The following is a 27,235-nucleotide window of genomic DNA, read 5'->3' as shown; positions in this document are numbered from 1 at the left end:
GAACTCACTATTCTGCTGGTGCAGTCACTGTGTACATACATTACATTACCGATCCTGTACTGATCCTGAGTTACATCCTGTATTATACTCCAGAGCTGCACTCACTATTCTGCTGGTGGAGTCACTGTGTACATACATTACATTACTGATCCTGAGTTACATCCTGTATTATACTCCAGAGCTGCACTCACTATTCTGCTGGAGCAGTCACTGTGTACATACATTACATTACTGATCCTGTACTGATCCTGAGTTACATCCTGTATTATACTCCAGAGCTGCACTCACTATTCTGCTGGTGCAGTCACTGTGTACATACATTACATTATTTATCCTGTACTGATCCTGAGTTACATCCTGTATTATACTCCAGAGCTGCACTCACTATTCTGCTGGTGGAGTCACTGTGTACATACATTACATTACTTATCTTGTACTGATCCTGAGTTACATCATGTATTATACCCCAGAGCTGCACTCACTATTCTGCTGGTGCAGTCACTGTGTACATACATTACTTATCCTGTACTGATCCTTAGTTACATCCTGTATTATACTCCAGAGCTGCACTCACTGTCTTGCTGGTTCAGTCACTGTGTACATACATTTCATTACTTATCCTGTACTGATCCTGAGTTAAATCCTGTATTATACTCCAGAGCTGCACTCACTATTCTGCTGGTGCAGTCACTGTGTACATACATTACATTACTTATCCTGTACTGATCCTGAGTTACATCCTGTATTATACTCCAGAGCTGCACTCACTATTCTGCTGGTGGAGTCACTGTGTACATACATTACATTACTTATCCTGTACTGATCAGAGTTACATCCTGTATTATACTCCAGAGCGGCACTCACTATTCTGCTGGTGCAGTCACTGTGTACATACATTACTTATCCTGTACTGATCCTGAGTTACATCCTGTATTATACTCCAGAGCTGCACTCACTATTCTGCTGGTGCAGTCACTGTGTGCATACATGACATTACTTATCCTGTACTGATTCTGAGTTACATCCTGTATTATACTCCAGAGCTGCACTCACTATTCTGCTGGTGCAGTCACTGTGTACATACATTACATTACTTATCCTGTACTGATCCTGAGTTCCATCCTGTATTATACTCCAGAGCTGCACTCACTATTCTGCTGGTGCAGTCACTGTGTACATACATTACATTACTTATCCTGTACTGATCCTGAGTTACCTCCAGTAATATACCCCAGAGCTGCACTCACTATTCTGCTGGTGCAGTCACTGTGTACATACATTACATTACTTATCCTGTACTGATCCTGAGTTACATCCTGTATTATACTCCAGAGCTGCACTCACTATTCTGCTGGTACAGTCACTGTGTACATGCATTACATTACTTATCCTGTACTGATCCTGAGTTACATCCTGTATTATACTCCAGAGCTGCACTCACTATTCTGCTGGTGGAGTCACTGTGTACATACATTACATTACTTATCCTGCACTGATCCTGAGTTCCATCCTGTATTATACTCCAGAGCTGCACTCACTATTCTGCTGATGCAGTCACAGTGTACATACATTACATTACTTATCCTGTACTGATCCTGAGTTCCATCGTGTATTATACTCCAGAGCTGCACTCACTATTCTGCTGGTGCAGTCACTCTGTACATACAATACATTACTTATCCTGTACTGATCCTGAGTTTCATCCTGTATTATACTCCAGAGCTGAACTCACTATTCTGCTGGTCCAGTCACTGTGTACATACATTACATTACTTATCCTGTACTGATCCTGAGTTACATCCTGTATTATACTCCAGAGCTGCACTCACTATTCTGCTGATGCAGTCACAGTGTACATACATTACATTACTTATCCTGTACTGATCCGGAGTTACATCCTGTATTATACCCCAGAGCTGCACTCACTATTCTGCTGGTGCAGTCACTGTGTACATACATTACATTACTTATCCTGTACTGATCCTGAGTTACCTCCAGTATTATACCCCAGAGCGGCACTCACTATTCTGCTGGTGGAGTTACTGTGTACATACATTACATTACTTATCCTGTACTGATCCTGAGTTCCATCCTGTATTATACTCCAGAGCTGCACTCACTATTCTGCTGGTGCAGTCACTGTGTACATACATTACATTACTTATCCTGTACTGATCCTGAGTTTCATCCTGTATTATACTCCAGAGCTGAACTCACTATTCTGCTGGTGCAGTCACTGTGTACATACATTACATTACTTATCCTGTACTGATCCTGAGTTACATCCTGTATTATACTCCAGAGCTGCACTCACTATTCTGCTGATGCAGTCACAGTGTACATACATTACATTACTTATCCTGTACTGATCCTGAGTTCCATCCTGTATTATACCCCAGAGCTTCACTCACTATTCTGCTGGTGCAGTCACTGTGTACATACATTACATTACTTATCCTGTAGTGATCCTGAGTTACATCCTGTATTATACTCCAGAGCTGCACTCACTATTCTGCTGGTACAGTCACTGTGTACATACATTACATTACTTATCCTGTACTGATCCCGAGTTCCATCCTGTGTTATACTCCAGAGCTGGACTCACTATTCTGCTGGTGCAGTCACTGTGTACATACATTACATCACTTATCCTGTACTGATCCTGAGTTCCATCCTGTATTATACTCCAGAGCTGCACTCACTATTCTGCTGGTACAGTCACTGTGTACATACATTACATTACTTATCCTGTACTGATCCTGAGTTACATACTGTATTATACTCCAGATCTGCACTCACTATTCTGCTGGTACAGTCACTGTGTACATACATTACATTACTTATCCTGTACTGATCCTGAGTTCCATCCTGTATTATACTCCAGAGCTGCACTCACTATTCTGCTGGTACAGTCACTGTGTACATACATTACATTACTTATGCTGTACTGATCCTGAGTTACATCCTGTATTATACCCCAGAGCTGCACTCACTATTCTGCTGGTGCAGTCACTGTGTACATACATTACATTACTTATAGTGTACTGATCCTGAGTTACATCCTGTATTATTCTCCAGAGCTACACTCACTATTCTGCTGGTGCAGTCACTGTGTACATACATTACATTACTTATCCTGTACTGATCCTGAGTTACATCCTGTATTATACTCCAGATCTGCACTCACTATTCTGCTGGTGCAGTCACTGTGTACACACATTACATTACTTATCCTGTACTGATCCTGAGTTACATCCTGTATTATACTCCAGAGCTGCACTCACTATTCTGCTGGTGCAGTCACTGTACATACATTACATTACTTATCCTGTACTGATCCTGAGTTACATCCTGTATTATACCCAAGAGCTGCACTCACTATTCTGCTGGTGGAGTCACTGTGTACATACATTACATTACTTACCCTGTACTGATCCTGAGTTACCTCCTGTATTATACTCCAGAGCTGCACTCACTATTCTGCTGGTGCAGTCACTGTGTACATACATTACATTACTTATCCTGTACTGATCCTGAGTTACATCCTGTATTATACTCCAGAGCTGCACTCACTATTCTGCTGGTGCAGTCACTGTACATACATTACATTACTTATCCTGTACTGATCCTGAGTTACATCCTGTATTATACCCCAGAGCTGCACTCACTATTCTGCTGGTGCAGTCAGTGTGTACATACATTACATTACTTATCCTGTACTGATCCTGAGTTACATCCTGTATTATACTCCAGAGCTGCACTCACTATTCTGCTGGTGGAGTCACTGTGTACATACATTACATTACTTATCCTGTACTGATCCTGAGTTGCATCCTGTATTATACTCCAGAGCTGCACTCACTAATCTACTGGTGCGGTCACTGTGTACATACATTACTTATCCTGTACTGATCCTGAGTTACATCCTGTATTATACTCCAGAGCTGCACTCACTATTCTGCTGGTGCAGTCACTGTGTACATACATTACATTACTGATCCTGAGTTACATCCTGTATTATACTCCAGAGCTGCACTCACTATTCTGCTGGAGCAGTCACTGTGTACATACATTACATTACTGATCCTGAGTTACATCCTGTATTATACTCCAGAGCTGCACTCACTATTCTGCTGGTGCAGTCACTGTGGACATACATTACATTATTTATCCTGTACTGATCCTGAGTTACATCCTGTATTATACTCCAGAGCTGCACTCACTATTTTGCTGGTGGAGTCACTGTGTACATACATTACATTACTTATCTTGTACTGATCCTGAGTTACATCATGTATTATACTCCAGAGCTGCACTCACTATTCTGCTGGTGCAGTCACTGTGTACATACATTACATTACTTATCCTGTACTGATCCTGCGTTACATCCTGTATTATATTCCAGAGCTGCACTCACTGTCTTGCTGGTGCAGTCACTGTGTACATACATTTCATTACTTAACCTGTACTGATCCTGAGTTAAATCCTGTATTATACTCCAGAGCTGCACTCACTATTCTGCTGGTGGAGTCACTGTGTACATACATTACATTACTTATCCTGTACTGATCCTGAGTTACATCCTGTATTATACTCCAGAGCGGCACTCACTATTCTGCTGGTGCAGTCACTGTGTACATACATTACTTATCCTGTACTGATCCTGAGTTACATCCTGTATTATACTCCAGAGCTGCACTCACTATTCTGCTGGTGCAGTCACTGTGTGCATACATGACATTACTTATCCTGTACTGATTCTGAGTTACATCCTGTATTATACTCCAGAGCTCCACTCACTATTCTGCTGGTGCAGTCACTGTGTACATACATTACATTACTTATCCTGTACTGATCCTGAGTTACATCCTGTATTATACTCCAGAGCTGCACTCACTATTCTGCTCGTGCAGTCACTGTGTACATACATTACATTACTTATCCTGTACTGATCCTGAGTTACATCCTGCACTATACCCCAGAGCTGCACTCACTATTCTGCTGGTGCAGTCACTGTGTACATACATTACATTACTTATCCTGTACTGATCCTGAGTTACCTCCTGTATTATACTCCAGAGCTGCACTCACTATTCGGCTGGTGCAGTCACTGTGCACATACATTACATTACTTATCCTGTACTGATCCTGAGTTACATCCTGTATTATACTCCAGAACTGGATTTACTATTCTGCTGGTGGAGTCACTGTGTACATACATTACATTACTTATCCTGTACTGCTCCTGAGTTATATCCTGTATTATACTCCAGAGCTGAACTCACTATTCTGCTGGTGCAGTCACTGTGTACATACATTACATTACCGATCCTGTACTGATCCTGAGTTACATCCTGTATTATACTCCAGAGCTGCACTCACTATTCTGCTGGTGGAGTCACTGTGTACATACATTACATTACTGATCCTGAGTTACATCCTGTATTATACTCCAGAGCTGCACTCACTATTCTGCTGGAGCAGTCACTGTGTACATACATTACATTACTGATCCTGTACTGATCCTGAGTTACATCCTGTATTATACTCCAGAGCTGCACTCACTATTCTGCTGGTGCAGTCACTGTGTACATACATTACATTATTTATCCTGTACTGATCCTGAGTTACATCCTGTATTATACTCCAGAGCTGCACTCACTATTCTGCTGGTGGAGTCACTGTGTACATACATTACATTACTTATCTTGTACTGATCCTGAGTTACATCATGTATTATACCCCAGAGCTGCACTCACTATTCTGCTGGTGCAGTCACTGTGTACATACATTACTTATCCTGTACTGATCCTTAGTTACATCCTGTATTATACTCCAGAGCTGCACTCACTGTCTTGCTGGTTCAGTCACTGTGTACATACATTTCATTACTTATCCTGTACTGATCCTGAGTTAAATCCTGTATTATACTCCAGAGCTGCACTCACTATTCTGCTGGTGCAGTCACTGTGTACATACATTACATTACTTATCCTGTACTGATCCTGAGTTACATCCTGTATTATACTCCAGAGCTGCACTCACTATTCTGCTGGTGGAGTCACTGTGTACATACATTACATTACTTATCCTGTACTGATCAGAGTTACATCCTGTATTATACTCCAGAGCGGCACTCACTATTCTGCTGGTGCAGTCACTGTGTACATACATTACTTATCCTGTACTGATCCTGAGTTACATCCTGTATTATACTCCAGAGCTGCACTCACTATTCTGCTGGTGCAGTCACTGTGTGCATACATGACATTACTTATCCTGTACTGATTCTGAGTTACATCCTGTATTATACTCCAGAGCTGCACTCACTATTCTGCTGGTGCAGTCACTGTGTACATACATTACATTACTTATCCTGTACTGATCCTGAGTTACATCCTGTATTATACTCCAGAGCTGCACTCACTATTCTGCTCGTGCAGTCACTGTGCACATACATTACATTACTTATCCTGTACTGATCCTGAGTTACATCCTGTATTATACTCCAGAGCTGGATTTACTATTCTGCTGGTGGAGTCACTGTGTACATACATTACATTACTTATCCTGTACTGCTCCTGAGTTATATCCTGTATTATACTCCAGAGCTGAACTCACTATTCTGCTGGTGCAGTCACTGTGTACATACATTACATTACTGATCCTGTACTGATCCTGAGTTACATCCTGTATTATACTCCAGAGCTGCACTCACTATTCTGCTGGTGCAGTCACTGTGTACATACATTACATTACTGATCCTGAGTTACATCCTGTATTATACTCCAGAGCTGCACTCACTATTCTGCTGGTGCAGTTACTGTGTGCATACATGACATTACTTATCCTGTAGTGATTCTGAGTTACATCCTGTCTTATACTCCAGAGCTGCACTCACTATTCTGCTGGTGCAGTCACTGTGTACATACATTACATTACTGATCCTGAGTTACATCCTGTATTATACTCCAGAGCTGCACTCACTATTCTGCTGGAGCAGTCACTGTGTACATACATTACATTACTGATCCTGTACTGATCCTGAGTTACATCCTGTATTATACTCCAGAGCTGCACTCACTATTCTGCTGGTGCAGTCACTGTGTACATACATTACATTATTTATCCTGTACTGATCCTGAGTTACATCCTGTATTATACTCCAGAGCTGCACTCACTATTCTGCTGGTGGAGTCACTGTGTACATACATTACATTACTTATCCTGTACTGATCCTGAGTTACATCCTGTATTATACTCCAGAGCTGCACTCACTATTCTGCTGGTGCAGTCACTGTGTACATACATTACATTACTTATCTTGTACTGATCCTGAGTTACATCATGTATTATACCCCAGAGCTGCACTCACTATTCTGCTGGTGCAGTCACTGTGTACATACATTACATTACTTATCCTGTACTGATCCTGCGTTACATCCTGTATTATATTCCAGAGCTGCATTCACTGTCTTGCTGGTTCAGTCACTGTGTACATACATTTCATTACTTATCCTGTACTGATCCTGAGTTACATCCTGTATTATACTCCAGAGCTGCACTCACTATTCTGCTGGTGGAGTCACTGTGTACATACATTACATTACTTATCCTGTACTGATCCTGAGTTACATCCTGTATTATACTCCAGAGCGGCACTCACTATTCTGCTGGTGCAGTCACTGTGTACACACATTACATTACTTATCCTGTACTGATCCTGAGTTACATCCTGTATTATACTCCAGAGCTGCACTCACTATTCTGCTGGTGGAGTCACTGTGTACATACATTACATTACTTATCCTGTACTGATCCTGAGTTACATCCTGTATTATACCCCAGAGCTGCACTCACTATTCTGCTGGTGCAGTCACTGTACATACATTACATTACTTATCCTGTACTGATCCTGAGTTACATCCTGTATTATACTCCAGAGCTGCACTCACTATTCTGCTGGTGCAGTCACTGTGTGAATACATGACATTACTTATCCTGTACTGATTCTGAGTTACATCCTGTATTATACTCCAGAGCTGCACTCACTATTCTGCTGGTGCAGTCACCGTGTACATACATTACATTACTGATCCTGAGTTACATCCTGTATTATACTCCAGAGCTGCACTCACTATTCTGCTGGAGCAGTCACTGTGTACATACATTACATTACTGATCCTGTACTGATCCTGAGTTACATCCTGTATTATACTCCAGAGCTGCACTCACTATTCTGCTGGTGCAGTCACTGTGTACATACATTACATTATTTATCCTGTACTGATCCTGAGTTACATCCTGTATTATACTCCAGAGCTGCACTCACTATTCTGCTGGTGCAGTCACTGTGTACATACATTACATTACTTATCCTGTACTGATCCTGCGTTACATCCTGTATTATATTCCAGAGCTGCACTCACTGTCTTGCTGGTTCAGTCACTGTGTACATACATTTCATTACTTATCCTGTACTGATCCTGAGTTAAATCCTGTATTATACTCCAGAGCTGCACTCACTATTCTGCTGGTGGAGTCACTGTGTACATACATTACATTACTTATCCTGTACTGATCCTGAGTTACATCCTGTATTATACTCCAGAGCTGCACTCACTATTCTGCTGGTGGAGTCACTGTGTACATACATTACATTACTTATCCTGTACTGATCCTGAGTTACATCCTGTATTATACTCCAGAGCGGCACTCACTATTCTGCTGGTGCAGTCACTGTGTACACACATTACATTACTTATCCTGTACTGATCCTGAGTTACATCCTGTATTATACTCCAGAGCTGCACTCACTATTCTGCTGGTGGAGTCACTGTGTACATACATTACATTACTTATCCTGTACTGATCCTGAGTTACATCCTGTATTATACCCCAGAGCTGCACTCACTATTCTGCTGGTGCAGTCACTGTACATACATTACATTACTTATCCTGTACTGATCCTGAGTTACATCCTGTATTATACTCCAGAGCTGCACTCACTATTCTGCTGGTGCAGTCACTGTGTGAATACATGACATTACTTATCCTGTACTGATTCTGAGTTACATCCTGTATTATACTCCAGAGCTGCACTCACTATTCTGCTGGTGCAGTCACCGTGTACATACATTACATTACTGATCCTGAGTTACATCCTGTATTATACTCCAGAGCTGCACTCACTATTCTGCTGGAGCAGTCACTGTGTACATACATTACATTACTGATCCTGTACTGATCCTGAGTTACATCCTGTATTATACTCCAGAGCTGCACTCACTATTCTGCTGGTGCAGTCACTGTGTACATACATTACATTATTTATCCTGTACTGATCCTGAGTTACATCCTGTATTATACTCCAGAGCTGCACTCACTATTCTGCTGGTGGAGTCACTGTGTACATACATTACATTACTTATCTTGTACTGATCCTGAGTTACATCATGTATTATACCCCACAGCTGCACTCACTATTCTGCTGGTGCAGTCACTGTGTACATACATTACTTATCCTGTACTGATCCTTAGTTACATCCTGTATTATACTCCAGAGCTGCACTCACTATTCTGCTGGTGCAGTCACTGTGTGCATACATGACATTACTTATCCTGTACTGATTCTGAGTTACATCCTGTATTATACTCCAGAGCTGCACTCACTATTCTGCTGATGCAGTCACAGTGTACATACATTACATTACTTATCCTGTACTGATCCTGAGTTACATCCTGTATTATACCCCAGAGCTGCACTCACTATTCTGCTGGTGCAGTCACTGTGTACATACATTACATTACTTATCCTGTACTGATCCTGAGTTACATCCTGTGTTATACTCCAGAGCTGCACTCACTATTCTGCTGGTGCAGTCACTGTGTACATACATTACATTACTTATCCTGTACTGATCCTGAGTTACATCCTGTATTATACTCCAGAGCTGCACTCACTATTCGGCTGGTGCAGTCACTGTGTACATACATTACATTACTTATCCTGTACTGATCCTTAGTTACATCCTGTATTATACTCCAGAGCTGCACTCACTATTCTGCTGGTGCAGTCACTGTGTACATACATTACATTACTTATCCTGTACTGATCCTGAGTTACATCCTGTATTATACTCCAGAGCTGCACTCACTATTCTGCTGGTGCAGTCACTGTGCACATGCATTACATTACTTATCCTGTACTGATCCTGAGTTACATCCTGTATTATACTCCAGAGCTGCACTCACTATTCTGCTGGTGGAGTCACCGTGTACATACATTACATTACTTATCCTGTACTGATCCTGAGTTACATCCTGTATTATACTCCAGAGCTGCACTCACTATTCTGCTGGTGGAGTCACTGTGTACATACATTACATTACTGATCCTGTACTGATTCTGAGTTACATCCTGTATTATACTCCAGAGCTGCACTCACTATTCTGCTGGTGCAGTCACTGTGCACATACATTACATTACTTATCCTGTACTGATCCTGAGTTACATCCTGTATTATACTCCAGAGCTGCACTCACTATTCTGCTGGTGCAGTCACTGTGTACATACATTACATTACTTATCCTGTACTGATACTGAGTTACATCCTGTATTATACTCCAGAGCTGCACTCACTATTCTGCTGGTGCAGTCACTGTGTACATACATTACATTACTTATCCTGTACTGATCCTGAGTTACATCCTGTATTATACTCCAGAGCTGCACTCACTATTCTGCTGGAGCAGTCACTGTGTACATACATTACATTACTTATCCTGTACTGATCCTGAGTTACATCCTGTATTATACTCCAGAGCTGCACTCACTATTCTGCTGGTGCAGTCACTGTACATACATTACATTACTTATCCTGTACTGATCCTGAGTTACATCCTGTATTATACCCCAGAGCTGCACTCACTATTCTGCTGGTGCAGTCACTGTGTACATGCATTACATTACTTATCCTGTACTGATCCTGAGTTACATCCTGTATTATACTCCAGAGCTGCACTCACTATTCTGCTGGTGCAGTCACTGTGTACATACATTACATTACTTATCCTGTACTGATCCTGAGTTACATCCTGTATTATACTCCAGAGCTGCACTCACTATTCTGCTGGTGGAGTCACTGTGGACATACATTACATTACTTATCCTGTACTGATCCTGAGTTACATCCTGTATTATACTCCAGAGCTGCACTCACTATTCTGCTGGTGCAGTCACTGTGTACATACATTACATTACTTATCCTGTACTGATCCGGAGTTGCATCCTGTATTATACTCCAGAGCTGCACTCACTATTCTGCTGGTGCAGTCACTGTGTACATACATTACATTACTTATCCTGTACTGATCCGGAGTTGCATCCTGTATTATACTCCAGAGCTGCACTCACTATTCTGCTGGTGCAGTCATTGTGTACATACATTACATTACTTATCCTGTACTGATCCGGAGTTGCATCCTGTATTATACTCCAGAGCTGCACTCACTATTCTGCTGGTGCAGTCACTGTGTACATACATTACATTACTGATCCTGTACTGATCCTGAGTTACATCCTGTATTATACTCCAGAGCTGCACTCACTATTCTGCTGGTGCAGTCATTGTGTACATACATTACATTACTTATCCTGTACTGATCCTGAGTTACATCCTGTATTATACTCCAGAGCTGCACTCACTATTCTGCTGGTACAGTCACTGTGTACATACATTACATTACTGATCCTGTACTGATCCTGAGTTACATCCTGTATTATACTCCAGAGCTGCACTCACTATTCTGCTGGTGCAGTCACTGTGCACACAGGTGATGCTGCGTCTCTCTCCACAATCTCTGTAGCTGAATGTTCTCATACATAACCATAGTGATTGCTTTTCTCCATTACATCTCCCCTTCCGCCAATATTTGGGCGACGTGTGGAATATTAAGCAGCGCGGTGTATGCAGCACTGAGGCTCGGATATTCGCTGTCGCCCTTCCTGTAAATTGCCGCCGTCATATCTGAAGGTGGGAAGTTTTAGTACAGAAGACTTTCCGTCCCAGAACAAAATGTTTGTCTTTAGTTCCGCGTTGAATTACTGCGGAGGATGAATAGTGGTGGCGTCCGGGACAAGCAGCTCCGCCGAGACCCCAAGAGCTGACACCTGATCAATAATGAGGTCTGCGCTCCTCAGTGTGCCTGCACTGCTGAGGTATCAGCTCCCCCTAGTGGAGCAAGTATGTATGACCATGCAGATATCAGTCACCAGGATGGACAGCAAGAGGGGTAACTCGCCCCCTAGGTGGGGAGCGGCTGCAGCTTCTCAGGACTTCTCCTCTCTCTACCATGTTACTTTAAGTCTGTGATCCTCCATATTAATCTGAAAATACTCTGTGCTGCTGGAAGGATTCTGCTCCTTGCACTATGTAACATTCGATCTGTGCCATCTCACAAGATCAGCACACTCCACTCCTGAATCCTCTGTGCTGCTGGGCGACCATGCTCCTTTTGCCTTGTAACTATTAGACTATCACCTGCCTCAAGGTTATCACTCTTCTTAAATACTCTGTGCTGTCAACAGACCCAACTCCGTCCACTATGTAACTCTCAGCCTGGCGTACTCACCTCCTGAAATACTCTGTGCTGCTTTAAGACCCAGCTCTGTCTACTATGTAACTCTTAGCCCGGCATACTCAGCTCCTGAAATCCTCTGTGCTGCTTTTAGACCCTTCTACTATGTAACTCTCAGCCTACCATACTCCTGAAATACTCTTTGCTTATTTTAGACTCTACTTTAACTATGCAATTCTCAGCTTGGTATACCCATCTCCTGAAATACTCTGCACTGCTTTTAGACACTTCTCCTTCTATTTAACTCTCAGCCTGGCATAATCATCTCCTGAAATACTCTGTGCTGCTTTGAGACCCAGCTCTGTCAACTATGTAACTCTTGGCCTGGCATACTCCTCTCCTGAAATACTCTGTGCTGCTTTTAGACCCTTCTCCTTTTTTCTATTTAACTCTCACCCTGGCATACCCATCTCCTGAAAAAGTCTGTGCTGCTTTTAGAACCAGCTCTGTCCACTATGTAACTCTGAGCCAGGCATACTCATATTCCTAAAATACTCTGCGCTGCTTTTATACCCTGAACAGCAAGTTCAGCACATTCCTCTCCTGAAATCCTCTGTGCTGCTATCAGTTCCTGCTCCTTCACTACTCCCAGTTTCGAACCGCCCTCAAGCTCAGTACACTCTTCTCCTGAAATACTCTGTGGTGCTGGGGAGCCCAGCTCCTTCCACCATGTAAACCTCAGGTTGTGAAAATCCACAAGATTAGTACAACCCTCTTCTTAAATACTTTGTGCTGCTGATGACCCTTCTACATCCACTGTGTAGTTCTCAATCTGGCATACGCTTCTCCTGAAACACTCTGTACTGCTGTTAGACTCGGTTCCTTCCACAGTCTGATCTGTGGGTGTCTCGGAGGTCGGACCCCCACTGATCTCATATCCTAAGGATAGGCCATCAATGAGTCCTCCTGCCAGTGATAAAAGGATGATGCGGGCTGGAGTGTGCACACAGTCATTGATTCCCTCCAGAGCTGAAATCCTATGCTTCTATAAAGAACAGCCTGAGGGGGATAAACAGCAAAAGCACGGAAGAGAAACGTCACAGATCAGAAGATCCTCTCCGTCTATTCCCAGCAAAACTTTCATGTGGGCGATCAAATGCAGGGAAGCGACTGTAAAGAAAGATGGACGCCAGCATCATGGAAGAGAAACATAGACATGGGGGGACACAACGTAAGCTGTGGAGAATGGACATTAAAGGGGGCCTCCGGGGAAAATCCAAAAACCATAATCAATTATTGGGAAAGAGACCACCAAACATCACACACTGCTCCAAACCCAGAAAGGTATGAAATCAGCCACGGAGAAAGCTGGGAGACCACGAATAGAGATCCTGACGGGGCTGTCATCCACCCGACCCCAGGTCCAGCCTGCCTAACCTCACATCCTCTGCTCAGGTAGTGCTGCATACACCGATCCCCAGAACATTAATACCACTGACAGGTGCAGGGAAAGGAACTGATCATTGGGTGACAATGGTGGCTGCCGAGGGTGCAATGTATTAGGGGCAAGTGAGCAGTCAGTTCTCCAAGATCATGTACTGGAGCAGGAAAAATGGGCCAATGGCAAGACCAAAATGACTGACAAGGTCTTGTGGGGTTTTCCCAGTATACGGCAGGTCTTGTGGAGTGTTCCCGGTATACGGAAGGTGTTGTGGGGTGTTCCCGGTATACGGCAGATCTTGTGGGGTGTTCCCGGCATACGGCAGGTCGTGTGGGATGTTCATGGTATACGGCAGGTCTTGTGTGGTGTTCCCGGTATACGGAAGGTGTTGTGGGGTGTTCCCGGTATACGGCAGGTCTTGTGGGATGTTCATGGTATACGGCAGGTCTTGTGGGATGTCCATGGTATACGGCAGGTCTTGTGGGATGATTATGGTATACGGCAGGTCTTGTGGGATGATTATGGTATACGGCAGGTCTTGTGGGATGTTCCCGGTATAAGGCAGGTCTTGTGGGATGTTTCCGGTATACGGCAGGCCTTGTGGGGTGTTCCAGGTATACAGCAGGTCTTGTGGGGTGTTCAAGGTATACGGCAGGTCTTGTAGGATGTTCCAGGTATACGGCAGGTCTTGTGGGGTGTTCCAGGTATACGGCAGGTCTTGTAGGATGGTTCCAGGTATACGGCAGGTCTTATGGGGTGTTCAAGGTATACTGCAGCTCTTGTGAACACATGATCATTATAACAAGACTATGGAGCAATGGAAGAAGATGCTGCCCCAGCCCCAACAAATCAAATGGCGCACCGGGGACGCTGAAAGATTAGAGAATGGCGGCCTCCCTTCCAGCTGCTGGGTACCACAGATGTGAATGCTGGACCAGAGTCTCCCTAATCGATCCGCTCATCTCTAATGTGGCAGTCGGGGGCATCACTTACTGGGGAGGAGAAGGCACCAGACAAGCCAAGCAGCGGAGGCAGAGTGATGGGAAAATGCTCTGGTGGAAACCTCATGTCCTCGCCATGTGGATGTGACATGTAGCAATACAGGGCTGATAGATGTACGCAGGCAGGGGTGAGGTGAGGAGTACAGGACAGATGGGTCATGCAGCCAGATTACCAAAAAATGATGGAATGAATTCTAACTTGGAGAGAAAAGTCTCAAGATCTCGTAGTTACTAAGGAATTTGTTGTATGAGGATGAAGGGGGATCTGACTGCATAGGGTTATTCAGACAGATTGGCGAGGGCACAGTGCCAAGCACATGCACTGCAGGTATCACGGTGGTGGGTACCTAATTTCCTGTGAACCCCCAATGTGTGACGATATATCACCACAGACCGCAGGGGTGCATGGCATTCAGCGAAGCATCTGTCACCTGCAGAGAATGGGGGGGGGGGGCACCTTGTAGGGTCCCAGCCGGATAAACGCATTACACTGTGCTGGGCATGGTGGTTCATGGGTCCCTCCCCCACATCTGCCTCTCATCTTCACAGCTCATTAGGATGCCTCCCAGGAGCCGTACACACCGATGACTGCCCCGCTCCACTTCCTGACTACAGCTGCATTCACACCAAAGATTATCCTCAACTAAAGACCTTAATAAGTGTAAAAGGGCTGCAAGTCACGCGAAGGAGCAAGACGCATGATCTGACACCTTTCTATCATAGCTGCGATGCTCTGTGTGTCCTGACACCTTTCTATCATAGCTGCGATGCTCTGCGTGTCCTGACACCTTTCTATCATAGCTGCGATGTTCTTCGTGTGCCGACACCTTTCTTTCATAGCTGCGATGCTCATATTTCTGACTCCTGTCTAACATAGCTGCGATGCTCAGATTTCTGACTCCTGTCTAACATAGCTGCGATGCTCAGATTTCTGACTCCTGTCTAACATAGCTGCGATGCTCTGCTTTCTGACTCCTTTCTTTCCTAAACCACCTACAGCCACAATTCACTTATCAAGGCCGATATGCATTATACAATATTAGTAATAACCTCTCGACATCCCGATTCCTTTCTATCAAATTTGCGATGTTCTACGTCCTAACCCCTTTCTATGATAGCTGCGATGCTCTGCATGTCCTGACACATTTCTATGATAGCTGGGATGCTCTGCATGTTTTGACAACTTTTTACCTTAGCTGAGATACTCTGAGTGTCTTGACACCTTTCTATCATAGCTGCAATGCTCTGAGTGTCCTGACACCTTTCTATCATAGCTGAGATGCTCTGTGTCCTGACACCTTTCTATCATAGCTGTGATGCTGTGTCCTGACACCTTTCTATCATAGCTGCAATGCTCTGAGTGTCCTGACACCTTTCTATTATAGCTGAGATGCTCTGTGTGTCCTGACACCTTTCTATCATAGCTGAGATGCTCTGTGTGTCCTGACACCTTTCTATCATAGCTGTGATGCTGTGTCCTGACACCTTTCTATCATAGCTGTGATGCTGTGTTCTGACACCTTTCTATCATAGCTGTGATGCTGTGTCCTGACACCTTTCTATCATAGATGCGATGCTCTGTCTTTCTATCATAGCTGCAATGCTTTGTGTCCTGACACCTTACATCATAGCTGCAATGCTCTGAGTGTCCTGACACCTTTCTCCTTTCTATCATAGCTGCAATGCTCTGTGTGTCCTAACACCTATCATAAGTAAACAATGGTGCAGCGGTCTCAAGGAGCGCCAAAGGAATACTGGACAATTTAATAGATGGCAACCGACTTTTATTCTTCCTCCAATACCACTGCCACAACGCGTTTCAACGGTCTAAGCCGTCTTCATCAGGTGGGGTAAAGGAGAATGTTACAATGACAGCTTTATAAAGGGGTGGTATTTTACATAATTTAGACCACGTGTTGTAATCAATTAACCCTTTCATTGAAAAACTCCATATAATGCATTCTTAACCAATTAACCTCTTATTTCCCCTGGAAACAGCATTGTGCACTAAAAAATACCTACATGGATTCATAAAATCACAATTCTTAGTAAAAACTTCCTATTTGTGTTTAAAAAAATAAATAACTTTTTTTTTTTTTTTTTTTTATATTTATTACCAACTATTAAAAATTATTAAAATCACCCTGGGGACCTTCTTGGGGTGTCTTGACAGTGCTATACTGCAGTTTCCAGCCCCCAATTCAAAAGTTGAGTTTCTTAAAGAGACAGTACACTTTCATATAAAATGGCCGAAAATAACCTTGTACAATTGCCCACTGCTATTATAAAGCTCAAAAAACCCAATGCTATCTATTAACATGATCGGAACCTATGCTTCCAGTAAACTAAGTAACTGACGACGATAGGAAAAATGAACTAAATACCAACCCGAAAGGGCAAGCAAATCTCCTGCTATGCTACATCATACCATACCTTTAATCCTGTGCAGGTAACCCCGCAAGCCATCATTAAACGGCTGATGACAACCCGGGAAAGATATGAGAGGGACAACATTAAACCTTCTCAGATTTAATGGTTTGATGTGTTTTCAATCGTAAGGTTCAAACCCTCAGGGTACAAAGTACCCATTTTGTATATCCAAAAACTTTCTTTCTTTATAAGTGTACTCAATCGTTCTGGTCCATTATCCACAATGTGGTCAATAATGGTTATTTTCATCTTACTCGGGTCTTTGTGGTGATGGTTTGCATAGTGTCTGGAGACACTATGTAATTGATATCCTGCCCTTATATTAGATCTATGTTTATTTAATCGGGCATGGGCCGTCTGAATTGTCCGGCCGATGTATTGCAAGCCACAAGGGCACTCCAGCAGGTACACTACATAGGTGGATTGGCATGTTAATCTCTGTTTGATCTGGAAAACCTCATTAGAGGTATTAGATTTAAAGGTTTTTGCATTATTGGTTATAACGCCACAACACATACATTTAGGTGTATTGCATGCGAAACAGCCTCCTGTGTTAGTATTAGTTGTCACATCCCTTATTTTTTCCTTTCTATTCGTGTTGCTGGGAGCAAGCAAGGTTTTTACACTTCTATTCTTCCTGAAGATAATATTTGGTTTCTCTGGAATACTTTTGGAGAGAATGGGGTCACCTTTTAAAATAAACCAATGTTTCTGTAATAACTCCCGTACTACTGACCTGGATTGGCAAAATGTAGTAATTAAACTCCACTTTGTCTTTTCCTCTGTTCTTACAGAAGCCCTATCCGGATTCTCCCTTCTGTCCAAGCACGAATCTTGTGATAGGGTGCACGTTCTTTTATATGCATCTTTTAAAAGTTTTTTTGGATAGCCTTTTTCCAAGAATCTCTTTTTGAGAATCTTGGATTCCACCTTAAAGTCAGAATCCAGAGTACAGTTTTTCCTGACTCTCCAATACTGCCCATAAGGCACATTTTTGATCCATCCAGGAAGGTGTCCACTGGTGAATTTGAGGTAGCTATTCACATCCACTGGTTTAAAAAACGTGGATGTGAATATTCTCCCCAGGTGGTCGAACTGCACCCATAGATCTAAGAATTGGAGAGAAGTGGATGATGCTGTGGCCGTGAATTTTAACCTCCAATCGTTGTTATTAAGTTTATCCGCAAAGCTCAATGCCTCCTCCATTGATCCATGCCAAATGATGAATAAATCATCTATAAAGCGCCTATAGAAAAGTACTCCACTCGTGGATGATCCTGGCTGCGCGATGAGGACGGATTCCACCGCGCCCATAAAAAGGTTAGCATAGCTTGGTGCAAATCTCGTCCCCATCGCGCAGCCCTTGATCTGTTTATATAGTCCATCCTCAAAGGAAAACACATTGTTCTCCAATATGAACGCTATTGCGTTCAGAATGAATTCTCTTTGGTTTATAGGCATATTAGTGTCTCCAGTTAAAACCTCTTTGATGACCTTTATTCCCAACGTATGTGAAATATTATTATAGAGGGCCACTACATCCAGAGAGAGAAAAACGCATCCCTCCATGGGTGGTAGAGCCCTTAATTCTTTAATTAATTGTGACGAGTCCTTTAGATATGATGTTAATCTCAGCACATATGTCTGCAAAAATAAATCTACATAATGCGATAGATTACTTGTAATGGATTGGATCCCTGATATTATTGGGCGTCCAGGAGGATTTTTTGGATCTTTATGCAGTTTGGGCAGAAAATAGAAAAAAGGTATTCTATATTGCGCAATATCTAAAAAGTTCTTTTCTTTTTTGAGTATCCCCTTTTCGTAAGCCTTCTTAATTAGAAGATTATACTTTATAAAGACACTGATATTAGGATCATTCTCCAACCTCTCATAAAATTCCGTATCCCTCAATATTCTCATGCCCTCTTCCACATAACAAGATCTATCCATAAGGACAATTCCTCCTCCCTTATCTGCATTACGAATGATAATATCACTATTTTCTCTGATGGATTCAATGGCTGCTCTCTCTTCCTTTTTCAAATTATCTCTCATTTTCATGCGGGGAATTGTTCTTACTTCCTTTAATATTAATTGTTGGAATGCCTCAATATGTGGCCCCTTATGGTGTAGAGGATAACATTTTTTATTTGGGTGTTTGATGTCTACATGTACTATTTCATCTATTGCGGTTCTATCCTTTTCTGTCTCTTGTTCATCATGGGGGGGTTTTTCTCTTAACATTTTTACCATTTTTTTCTTCAAGTAAAAAATGTCTTTGTACGGTGAGTTTCCTAAAAAACTCATTAAAGTCAAGGTAAAGCGAGAATGTGTCTATTTCTGCTGTGGGACAAAATGAGAGCCCCTTACTAAGAAGGGAGCGTTCATCATTAGTAAGTGTATAGCTCAATAAGTTGTATATTCCACTATCCTGATCATCAGGTTTCCCTATTTGTATCATGCTTATTGGGTTTAACCTGATTTCGTCTTTTTCAGAGTGGTGCTCTGTGCCGTGGGGTTCTCTTCTTCTAGTTCTTCCACTGCCTCTACACCCTCTTGTTCTCTTTTTCTTTTGGGGTGTCGCCCTGGGGCCACCCGAAAAAATTGAGTGATTTTTGAGTCTTTTAGGTTTATTTGGATAATAGACTTTAGTAAGTTACCTTCATTGGAATTTCTTTCCTTTTGAGGTGCATACATATTTACATTTGATGTCTCTGTGATTACAGGCGCTTTATAGATGATTTATTCATCATTTAGCATGGATCAATGGAGGAGGCATTGAGCTTTGCGGATAAACTTAATAACAACGATTGGGGGTTAAAATTTACGGCCACAGCATCATCCACTTCTCTCCAATTCTTGGATCTATGGGTGCAGTTCGACCACCTGGGGAGAATATTCACATCCACGTTTTTTAAACCAGTGGATGTGAATAGCTACCTCAAATTCACCAGTGGACACCTTCCTGGATGGATAAAAATGTCCCTTATGGGCAGTATTGGAGAGTCAGGAAAAACTGTACTCTGGATTCTGACTTTAAGGTGGAATCCAAGATTCTCAAAAAGAGATTCTTGGAAAAAGGCTATCCAAAAAAACTTTTAAAAGATGCATATAAAAGAACGTGCACCCTATCACAAGATTCGTGCTTGGACAGAAGGGAGAATCCGGATAGGGCTTCTGTAAGAACAGAGGAAAAGACAAAGTGGAGTTTAATTACTACATTTTGCCAATCCAGGTCAGTAGTACGGGAGTTATTACAGAAACATTGGTTTATTTTAAAAGGTGACCCCATTCTCTCCAAAAGTATTCCAGAGAAACCAAATATTATCTTCAGGAAGAATAGAAGTTTAAAAACCTTGCTTGCTCCCAGCAACACGAATAGAAAGGAAAAAATAAGGGATGTGACGACTAATACTAACACAGGAGGCTGTTTCGCATGCAATACACCTAAATGTATGTGTTGTGGCGTTATAACCAATAATGCAAAAACCTTTAAATCTAATACCTCTAATGAGGTTTTCCAGATCAAACAGAGATTAACATGCCAATCCACCTATGTAGTGTACCTGCTGGAGTGCCCTTGTGGCTTGCAATACATCGGCCGGACAATTCAGACGGCCCATGCCCGATTAAATAAACATAGATCTAATATAAGGGCAGGATATCAATTACATAGTGTCTCCAGACACTATGCAAACCATCACCACAAAGACCGAAGTAAGATGAAAATAACCATTATTGACCACATTGTGGATAATGGACCAGAACGATTGAGTACACTTATAAAGAAAGAAAGTTTTTGGATATACAAAATGGGTACTTTGTACCCTGAGGGTTTGAACCTTACGATTGAAAACACATCAAACCATTAAATCTGAGAAGGTTTAATGTTGTCCCTCTCATATCTTTCCCGGGTTGTCATCAGCCGTTTAATGATGGCTTGCGGGGTTACCTGCACAGGATTAAAGGTATGGTATGACGTAGCATAGCAGGAGATTTGCTTGCCCTTTCGGGTTGGTATTTAGTTCATTTTTCCTATTGTCGTCAGTTACTTAGTTTACTGGAAGCATAGGTTCCGATCATGTTAATAGATAGCATTGGGTTTTATGAGCTTTATAATAGCAGTGGGCAATTGTACAAGGTTATTTTCGGCCATTTTATATGAAAGTGTACTGTCTCTTTAAGAAACGTAACTTTTGAATTGGGGGTTGGTAATCGTAGTATAGCATTGCCAGGACACCCTGGGAAGGTTCCTAGGGTGTTTTTAAACATTTATGGGGTTTATAATCGCAGTGGGTAATGGTACAAGGTTATTTTCGGCCATTTTATATGAAAGTGTACTGTCTCTTTAAGAAACTCAACTTTTGAATTGTGGGCTGGAAACTGCAGTATAGCACTGTCAAGACACCCCAAGAAGATCCCCAGGGTGATTTTAATAATTTTTAATAGTTGGTAATAAATATAAAAAAAAAAAAAAAGTTATTTATTTTTTTAAACACAAATAGGAAGTTTTTACTAAGAATTGTGATTTTATGAATCCATGTAGGTATTTTTTAGTGCACAATGCTGTTTCCAGGGGAAATAAGAGGTTAATTGGTTAAGAATGCATTATATGGAGTTTTTCAATGAAAGGGTTAATTGATTACAACACGTGGTCTAAATTATGTAAAATACCACCCCTTTATAAAGCTGTCATTGTAACATTCTCCTTTACCCCACCTGATGAAGACGGCTTAGACCGTTGAAATACGTTGTGGCAGTGGTATTGGAGGAAGAATAAAAGTCGGTTGCCATCTATTAAATTGTCCAGTATTCCTTTGGCGCTCCTTGAGACCGCTGCACCATTGTTTCCATGTGAAATATCTCCATACGGAGCCAAAGCGGCAGGAGCAGCCTGGTCTATTTGGATGTGTGAGGACCTGTGGTTATCCAGCCACCGGGTTAAACTACTGAGGACCTGCGGTGACGTGGTATCTGGTCTGGCAGGATCGTGTGACCACTTGAGGAGCACGGAGTTGCGAGGCAAACACCGACAGGACGGTACTACAAATAGAGGTGACCCGGAGCCTCATTAATCACATGCTTAATCTTGGTTGTGTAGACGTACACAACCATCACAGGTGAGTGTACTGGCACTTTTTAAATAGCCCTGTGAGTCTACACATGCGCCCTTTCTTTTCTTTTCGCTAACACCTATCATAGCTGCAATGCTCTGTATTCTGACACCTTTCTATCATAGCTGTGATGCTCTGAATGTCCTGACACCTTTCTATCATAGCTGTGATGCTCTGAATGTCCTGACACCTTTCTATCACAGCTGCAATGCTCTGTGTCCTGATACCTTTCTACCATAGCTGCGATGCTCTGTGTTTGGACTCTTTTCTATCATAGCTGCGATGTTCTGCGTGTCCTGATACCTTTCTATCACAGCTGCGATGCTCTGGGTCTCCTACCACTTTTCTATCATAGCGGCGATGCTCTGCTTTCTGACTCCTTTCTATCCTAAAACACCTATAGCCTCAATCCACGTATCAAGGCCGATATGCATTATACAATATTAGTAGTAACCCCAATAAGAGAAAAATGCAAACCCCAAAAATGTGGATTTATAAATTGAGCACATTGATTCCTAATGGTGTAACTGTTTTATGTTTTGTTTATTTATTAAATATTTATCTGCCGGCGTAGTAATGTTTGCTTATTTTTTTCTTTTTTTGTTATGTAGATTCTTCTTTGCTTAGATTCAGTCTCTTTGGCATGTTCTTACACGGACACTGATCTTATCATCTGTCCGCGCCATTGGCACTCAACGAATATGATGATTTTGATTGTCACTAATCAACGTATTTTATGGACAGGGCACTTATTAAATTGGATGTTGAACTTTATTCGTCCCTACGCTGGTGCTTTTGACTATAATTACCACCGATTCAGCGCATTTTAAGGACAGGATATTATAATTATGGGGACACCTGGCATATGATGTTATATCTTTTTTACTATTATATGTGAATATATATGAACTGGCACTGTCTTTCTATATAATATTGGCTTTTAGGGCTTGGTTAACCACTTATCTTTGTATGTTAATAAATTGTTTTTATCACTTAATTCTCCATGTATTAATTATTTATTGGAATTATCACATACACTACTCATTTCTATTTGATGCACATACAGTTATTTCATATCTCCCAACTTTTGAAGAAGAGAAAGAGGGACAGATCATGCGGCGCGCCGCGGCAAATTTTGGCCACACCCCAATCCACACCCATTTACCATTCCTGTCTCCCCTGGCAGGAGGAGTTGTCAGAGGGGCACTGGTAATGAGGGGCATTCAGGAGACGGCCCTCATCCCCAATCCTGGTATGCATGGCCCCTTATCCACAATCCTAGTATGCATTGCCCCCTCATCCCCAATCCTGGTATGCATGGGCCCCTCATCCCCAATCGAGGTATGCATAGCCCCCTCAGACCCAATCCTGGAATGCATGGCCACCTCAGACCAAATTCTGTTATGCATGGCCCCCTAATCCACAAACCTGGTATGCATGGCCAACTCATCCGCAATCCTAGTATGCATGGCCCCCTCAGACCCAATCCTGGAATGCATGGCCCACTCAGACCCAATCCTGGAATGCATGGCCCTCTCAGACCCAATCCTGGAATGCATGGCCCTCTCAGACCCAATCCTGGAATGCATGGCCCTCTCAGACCCAATCCTGGAATGCATGGCTCCCTCATCCGCAAACATGGTATGCATGGCCCCCTCATCCGCAATCCTGGTATGCATGGCTCCCTCAGACCCAATACTGGAATGCATGGCCCCATCATCCGCAAACCTGGTATGCATGGCCCCCTCACAATCCTGGCATGTATGGCCTCCCTCAGACCCAATCCTGGTATGCATTGCCCCCTCAGACTCAATCCTGGTATACATGGCCCCCCATCACTGCACGTATGAAAAAAATAAACAATTATACTCGCCTTCCTTCCTCCCCACTGCGTCCTGTCTGCCAGCAGCTCATGTCAGCATCTGAGCAGCTTATGACGTCATTGCCATGCGACCTCAGACACCGAGGTGAGTTGCGGGGATATTCACTTTTCTCCACGCCGGGACTATGTGCGTGGAGAGGAGTGAATAGTCATTTTCCTTAATAACGCACACAGCAGCGGCCGCGCTCCTGCTGCGGCTCTGCGATCTTCTGGGCGTGCTACTGAAGAGAATGAATATTCACTCTTCTCCACACCCATGGGAGTAGAGAAGAGTGAATGAATATTAATTTTCTCTAACAGCAGGCACACAGGATTGCGGAGCCGCAGCAGGAGAATGAATATTCACTCCTCTCCACTCCCACGGGCGTGGAGAGGAGTGAATATTCATCTGCTTTAGCAGCGGGCACACGTGTTAGCTGCAGCTGCCGGCTACTACCTGTGCCCGCTGCTCCACCGCCGCAACTCGCCCCATCACCCTCCACAGCCGGGAGAACAGCTGAGCCGTGACGGGACGCGGGATTGAGCCCTCAAAGAGGGACAGTCCCGCGGAAACCAGGACGGTTGGGAGCTATGTTTATTTGTATGTATTTATTATTCATCACTTATATTCACTCTTCTCACATTCTTAATGTTTTTTATTATTATATATCTTTCACTATACATTCACATTTACCTTATCATACATATTTTATTTATAATTAATTTACCACATTTTGATTTATACACTTATTTGCTTTTATTCACACTTATGTGTATATAGCTATATATTTTTTGTTTTCACTTCTATATATTTATTCTGTACACTTACACTGTTTTTCACTTCGCATACACGTTTTAATATATAATATATATGTTATGTGTATGGTAGGTGTTGTATTCCCCATTGTGCGCAGTGTTGTATGTTCCTTGTCCTAGTACATGCAGCTGTTCTCTTTGTCACTGATCATAAGATACAATATATTTGTTTCTGGTGTGGTTTAATCGGACTATGATTATTCTATATCACTTAAGTACTCTTGCGATCATGTGGTTTTCAGTATGTGTGTTATCCTTTTACTCTTTGTACCTACCTGTGATGTCTCAATGTTATCATATTATACATATAGAATTGTTTTTCGAGTTTTTATATATTTAATAAAGTTGATCCTCTTATGTTTTGGCCTTGCGTTTTTCTCTCGTTGGGGTTATTCCTTTCTATCAAATCTGTGATGTTCTGCGTCCTGACACCTTTCTATCATAGCTGCGATGCTCTATGTCCTGACACCTTCCTATCATAGCTGTGATAGTCTATATCCTGGCACCTTTCTATCAAAACTGTGATGCTCTGCGTGTCCTGACACCTTTCCATCATAGCTGTGATGCTCTGCTTCTCCTGACACCTTTTTCTATCATAGCTGCAATGCTCTGAGTGTCCTGACACTTTTCTACCATAGCTGTGATGCTCTGCTTGTCCTGACACCTTTCTACCATAGCTGTGATGCTCTGCTTGTCCAGACACCTTTCTATCATAGCTGTGATGCTCTGCTTGTCCTGACACCTTTCTATCATAGCTGCAATGCTCTGCTTGTCCTGACATCTTTCTACCATAGCTGTGATGCTCTGCTTGTCCTGACACCTTTCTATCATAGCTGTGATGCTCTGCTTGTCCTGACACCTTTCTATCATAGCTGTGATGCTCTGCTTGTCCAGACACCTTTCTATCATAGCTGTGATGCTCTGCTTGTCCAGACACCTTTCTATCATAGCTGCCTACCATGCTCTGTGTGTCCTGACACCTTTCTATCCTAGCCGCGATGCTCTGAGTGTCCTGAGACTTGTCTATCATAGATGTGATGCTCTGTGTGTCCCTACACATGGCTGCGATGCTCTTTGTCCGGACATCTTTTTATCATAGCTGTGATGCTCTGTGTCCTGACATCTTTCTATCATAGCTGCGCTGCTATGCGTATCCTGTCACTTTTCCATCATAGCTGATCTTGCCCTGCTATAACATCATGACACTCTGGAGGAAACCCACCTGAAATATTATGTCGTGCTGTATTGCATTTTGGGACACATAGCCTTGGCGATCTAAAAGTGCTGTGCAGAGCAGTACATCTTCCACGATGCACTACAGCAGAGCATGCGGGCAGCAAAATGCTGTGAGTTCCTGTGACCACAGCTCCATGCATCAGATATGTCTCCATTACCTGTGAACTGCTTGTGGTTCCCGTAGTCCTGGGAGCACGGCACCGAGAAGAACTTGTGCGGCAGAGTCTCCTGCTGAGCAGCCAGGACCTCCATCACCTCCCCACTGGGGTAACCACAAAGAAAGAAAACACCAAGGACCGTGGTAAGCACAGCGAGGATCCCCCATAGCAGAGGACTCCGCCATGACCATCCTGGTACCCGGCTTCTTTTGAAGCTGCAAGAAAAAACATTCAAGAATTTACTGCACAATCGGTGGCCGGCACTGTTCTGGGGGCACCGTCTGTGGCCCCCACTGTTCTGGGGGCACCGTCTGTGGCCCCCACTGTTCTGGGAGCGCCGTCTGTGGCCCGCACTGTTCTGGGGGCGCCGTCTGTGGCCCGCACTGTTCTGGGGGCGCCGTCTGTGGCCCGCAATGTTCGGGGGCACCGTCTGTGGCCCACACTGTTCTGGGGGCACAGTCTGTAGGGGGCACTTTTCTGGGGGCACAGTCTGTCCCCGCACTGTTCTGGGGGCACAGTCTGTGGCCCGCACTGTTCTGGGGGCACAGTCTGTGGCCCGCACTGTTCTGGGGGCGCAGTCTGTGGCCCGCACTGTT

General features: G+C 43.1%; 1 protein-coding gene across 2 annotated transcripts in view; it reads right to left on the bottom strand.

The window, feature by feature from the left end:
• OGFOD3 (2-oxoglutarate and iron dependent oxygenase domain containing 3) overlaps positions 1-27,235 on the bottom strand; it is a 109,362-nt gene that overhangs the window by 80,992 nt on the left and 1,135 nt on the right. For both annotated transcript variants that reach the window (XM_073682499.1, XM_073682500.1), the window contains exon 2: positions 26,640-26,854. In XM_073682499.1, the coding sequence (XP_073538600.1) occupies positions 26,640-26,854 (215 nt within the window). The remainder of the gene's footprint in view (positions 1-26,639; positions 26,855-27,235) is intronic.

Source organism: Phyllobates terribilis, unplaced genomic scaffold (genome assembly GCF_046119375.1).
Source record: "Phyllobates terribilis strain yellow unplaced genomic scaffold, ASM4611937v1 Scaffold_5__5_contigs__length_657084704, whole genome shotgun sequence".
NCBI classification, from domain to species: domain Eukaryota; kingdom Metazoa; phylum Chordata; class Amphibia; order Anura; family Dendrobatidae; genus Phyllobates; species Phyllobates terribilis.
Note: the sequence above shows the minus strand (reverse complement) of the source record. Positions and strands in the feature narration are given on the sequence as shown.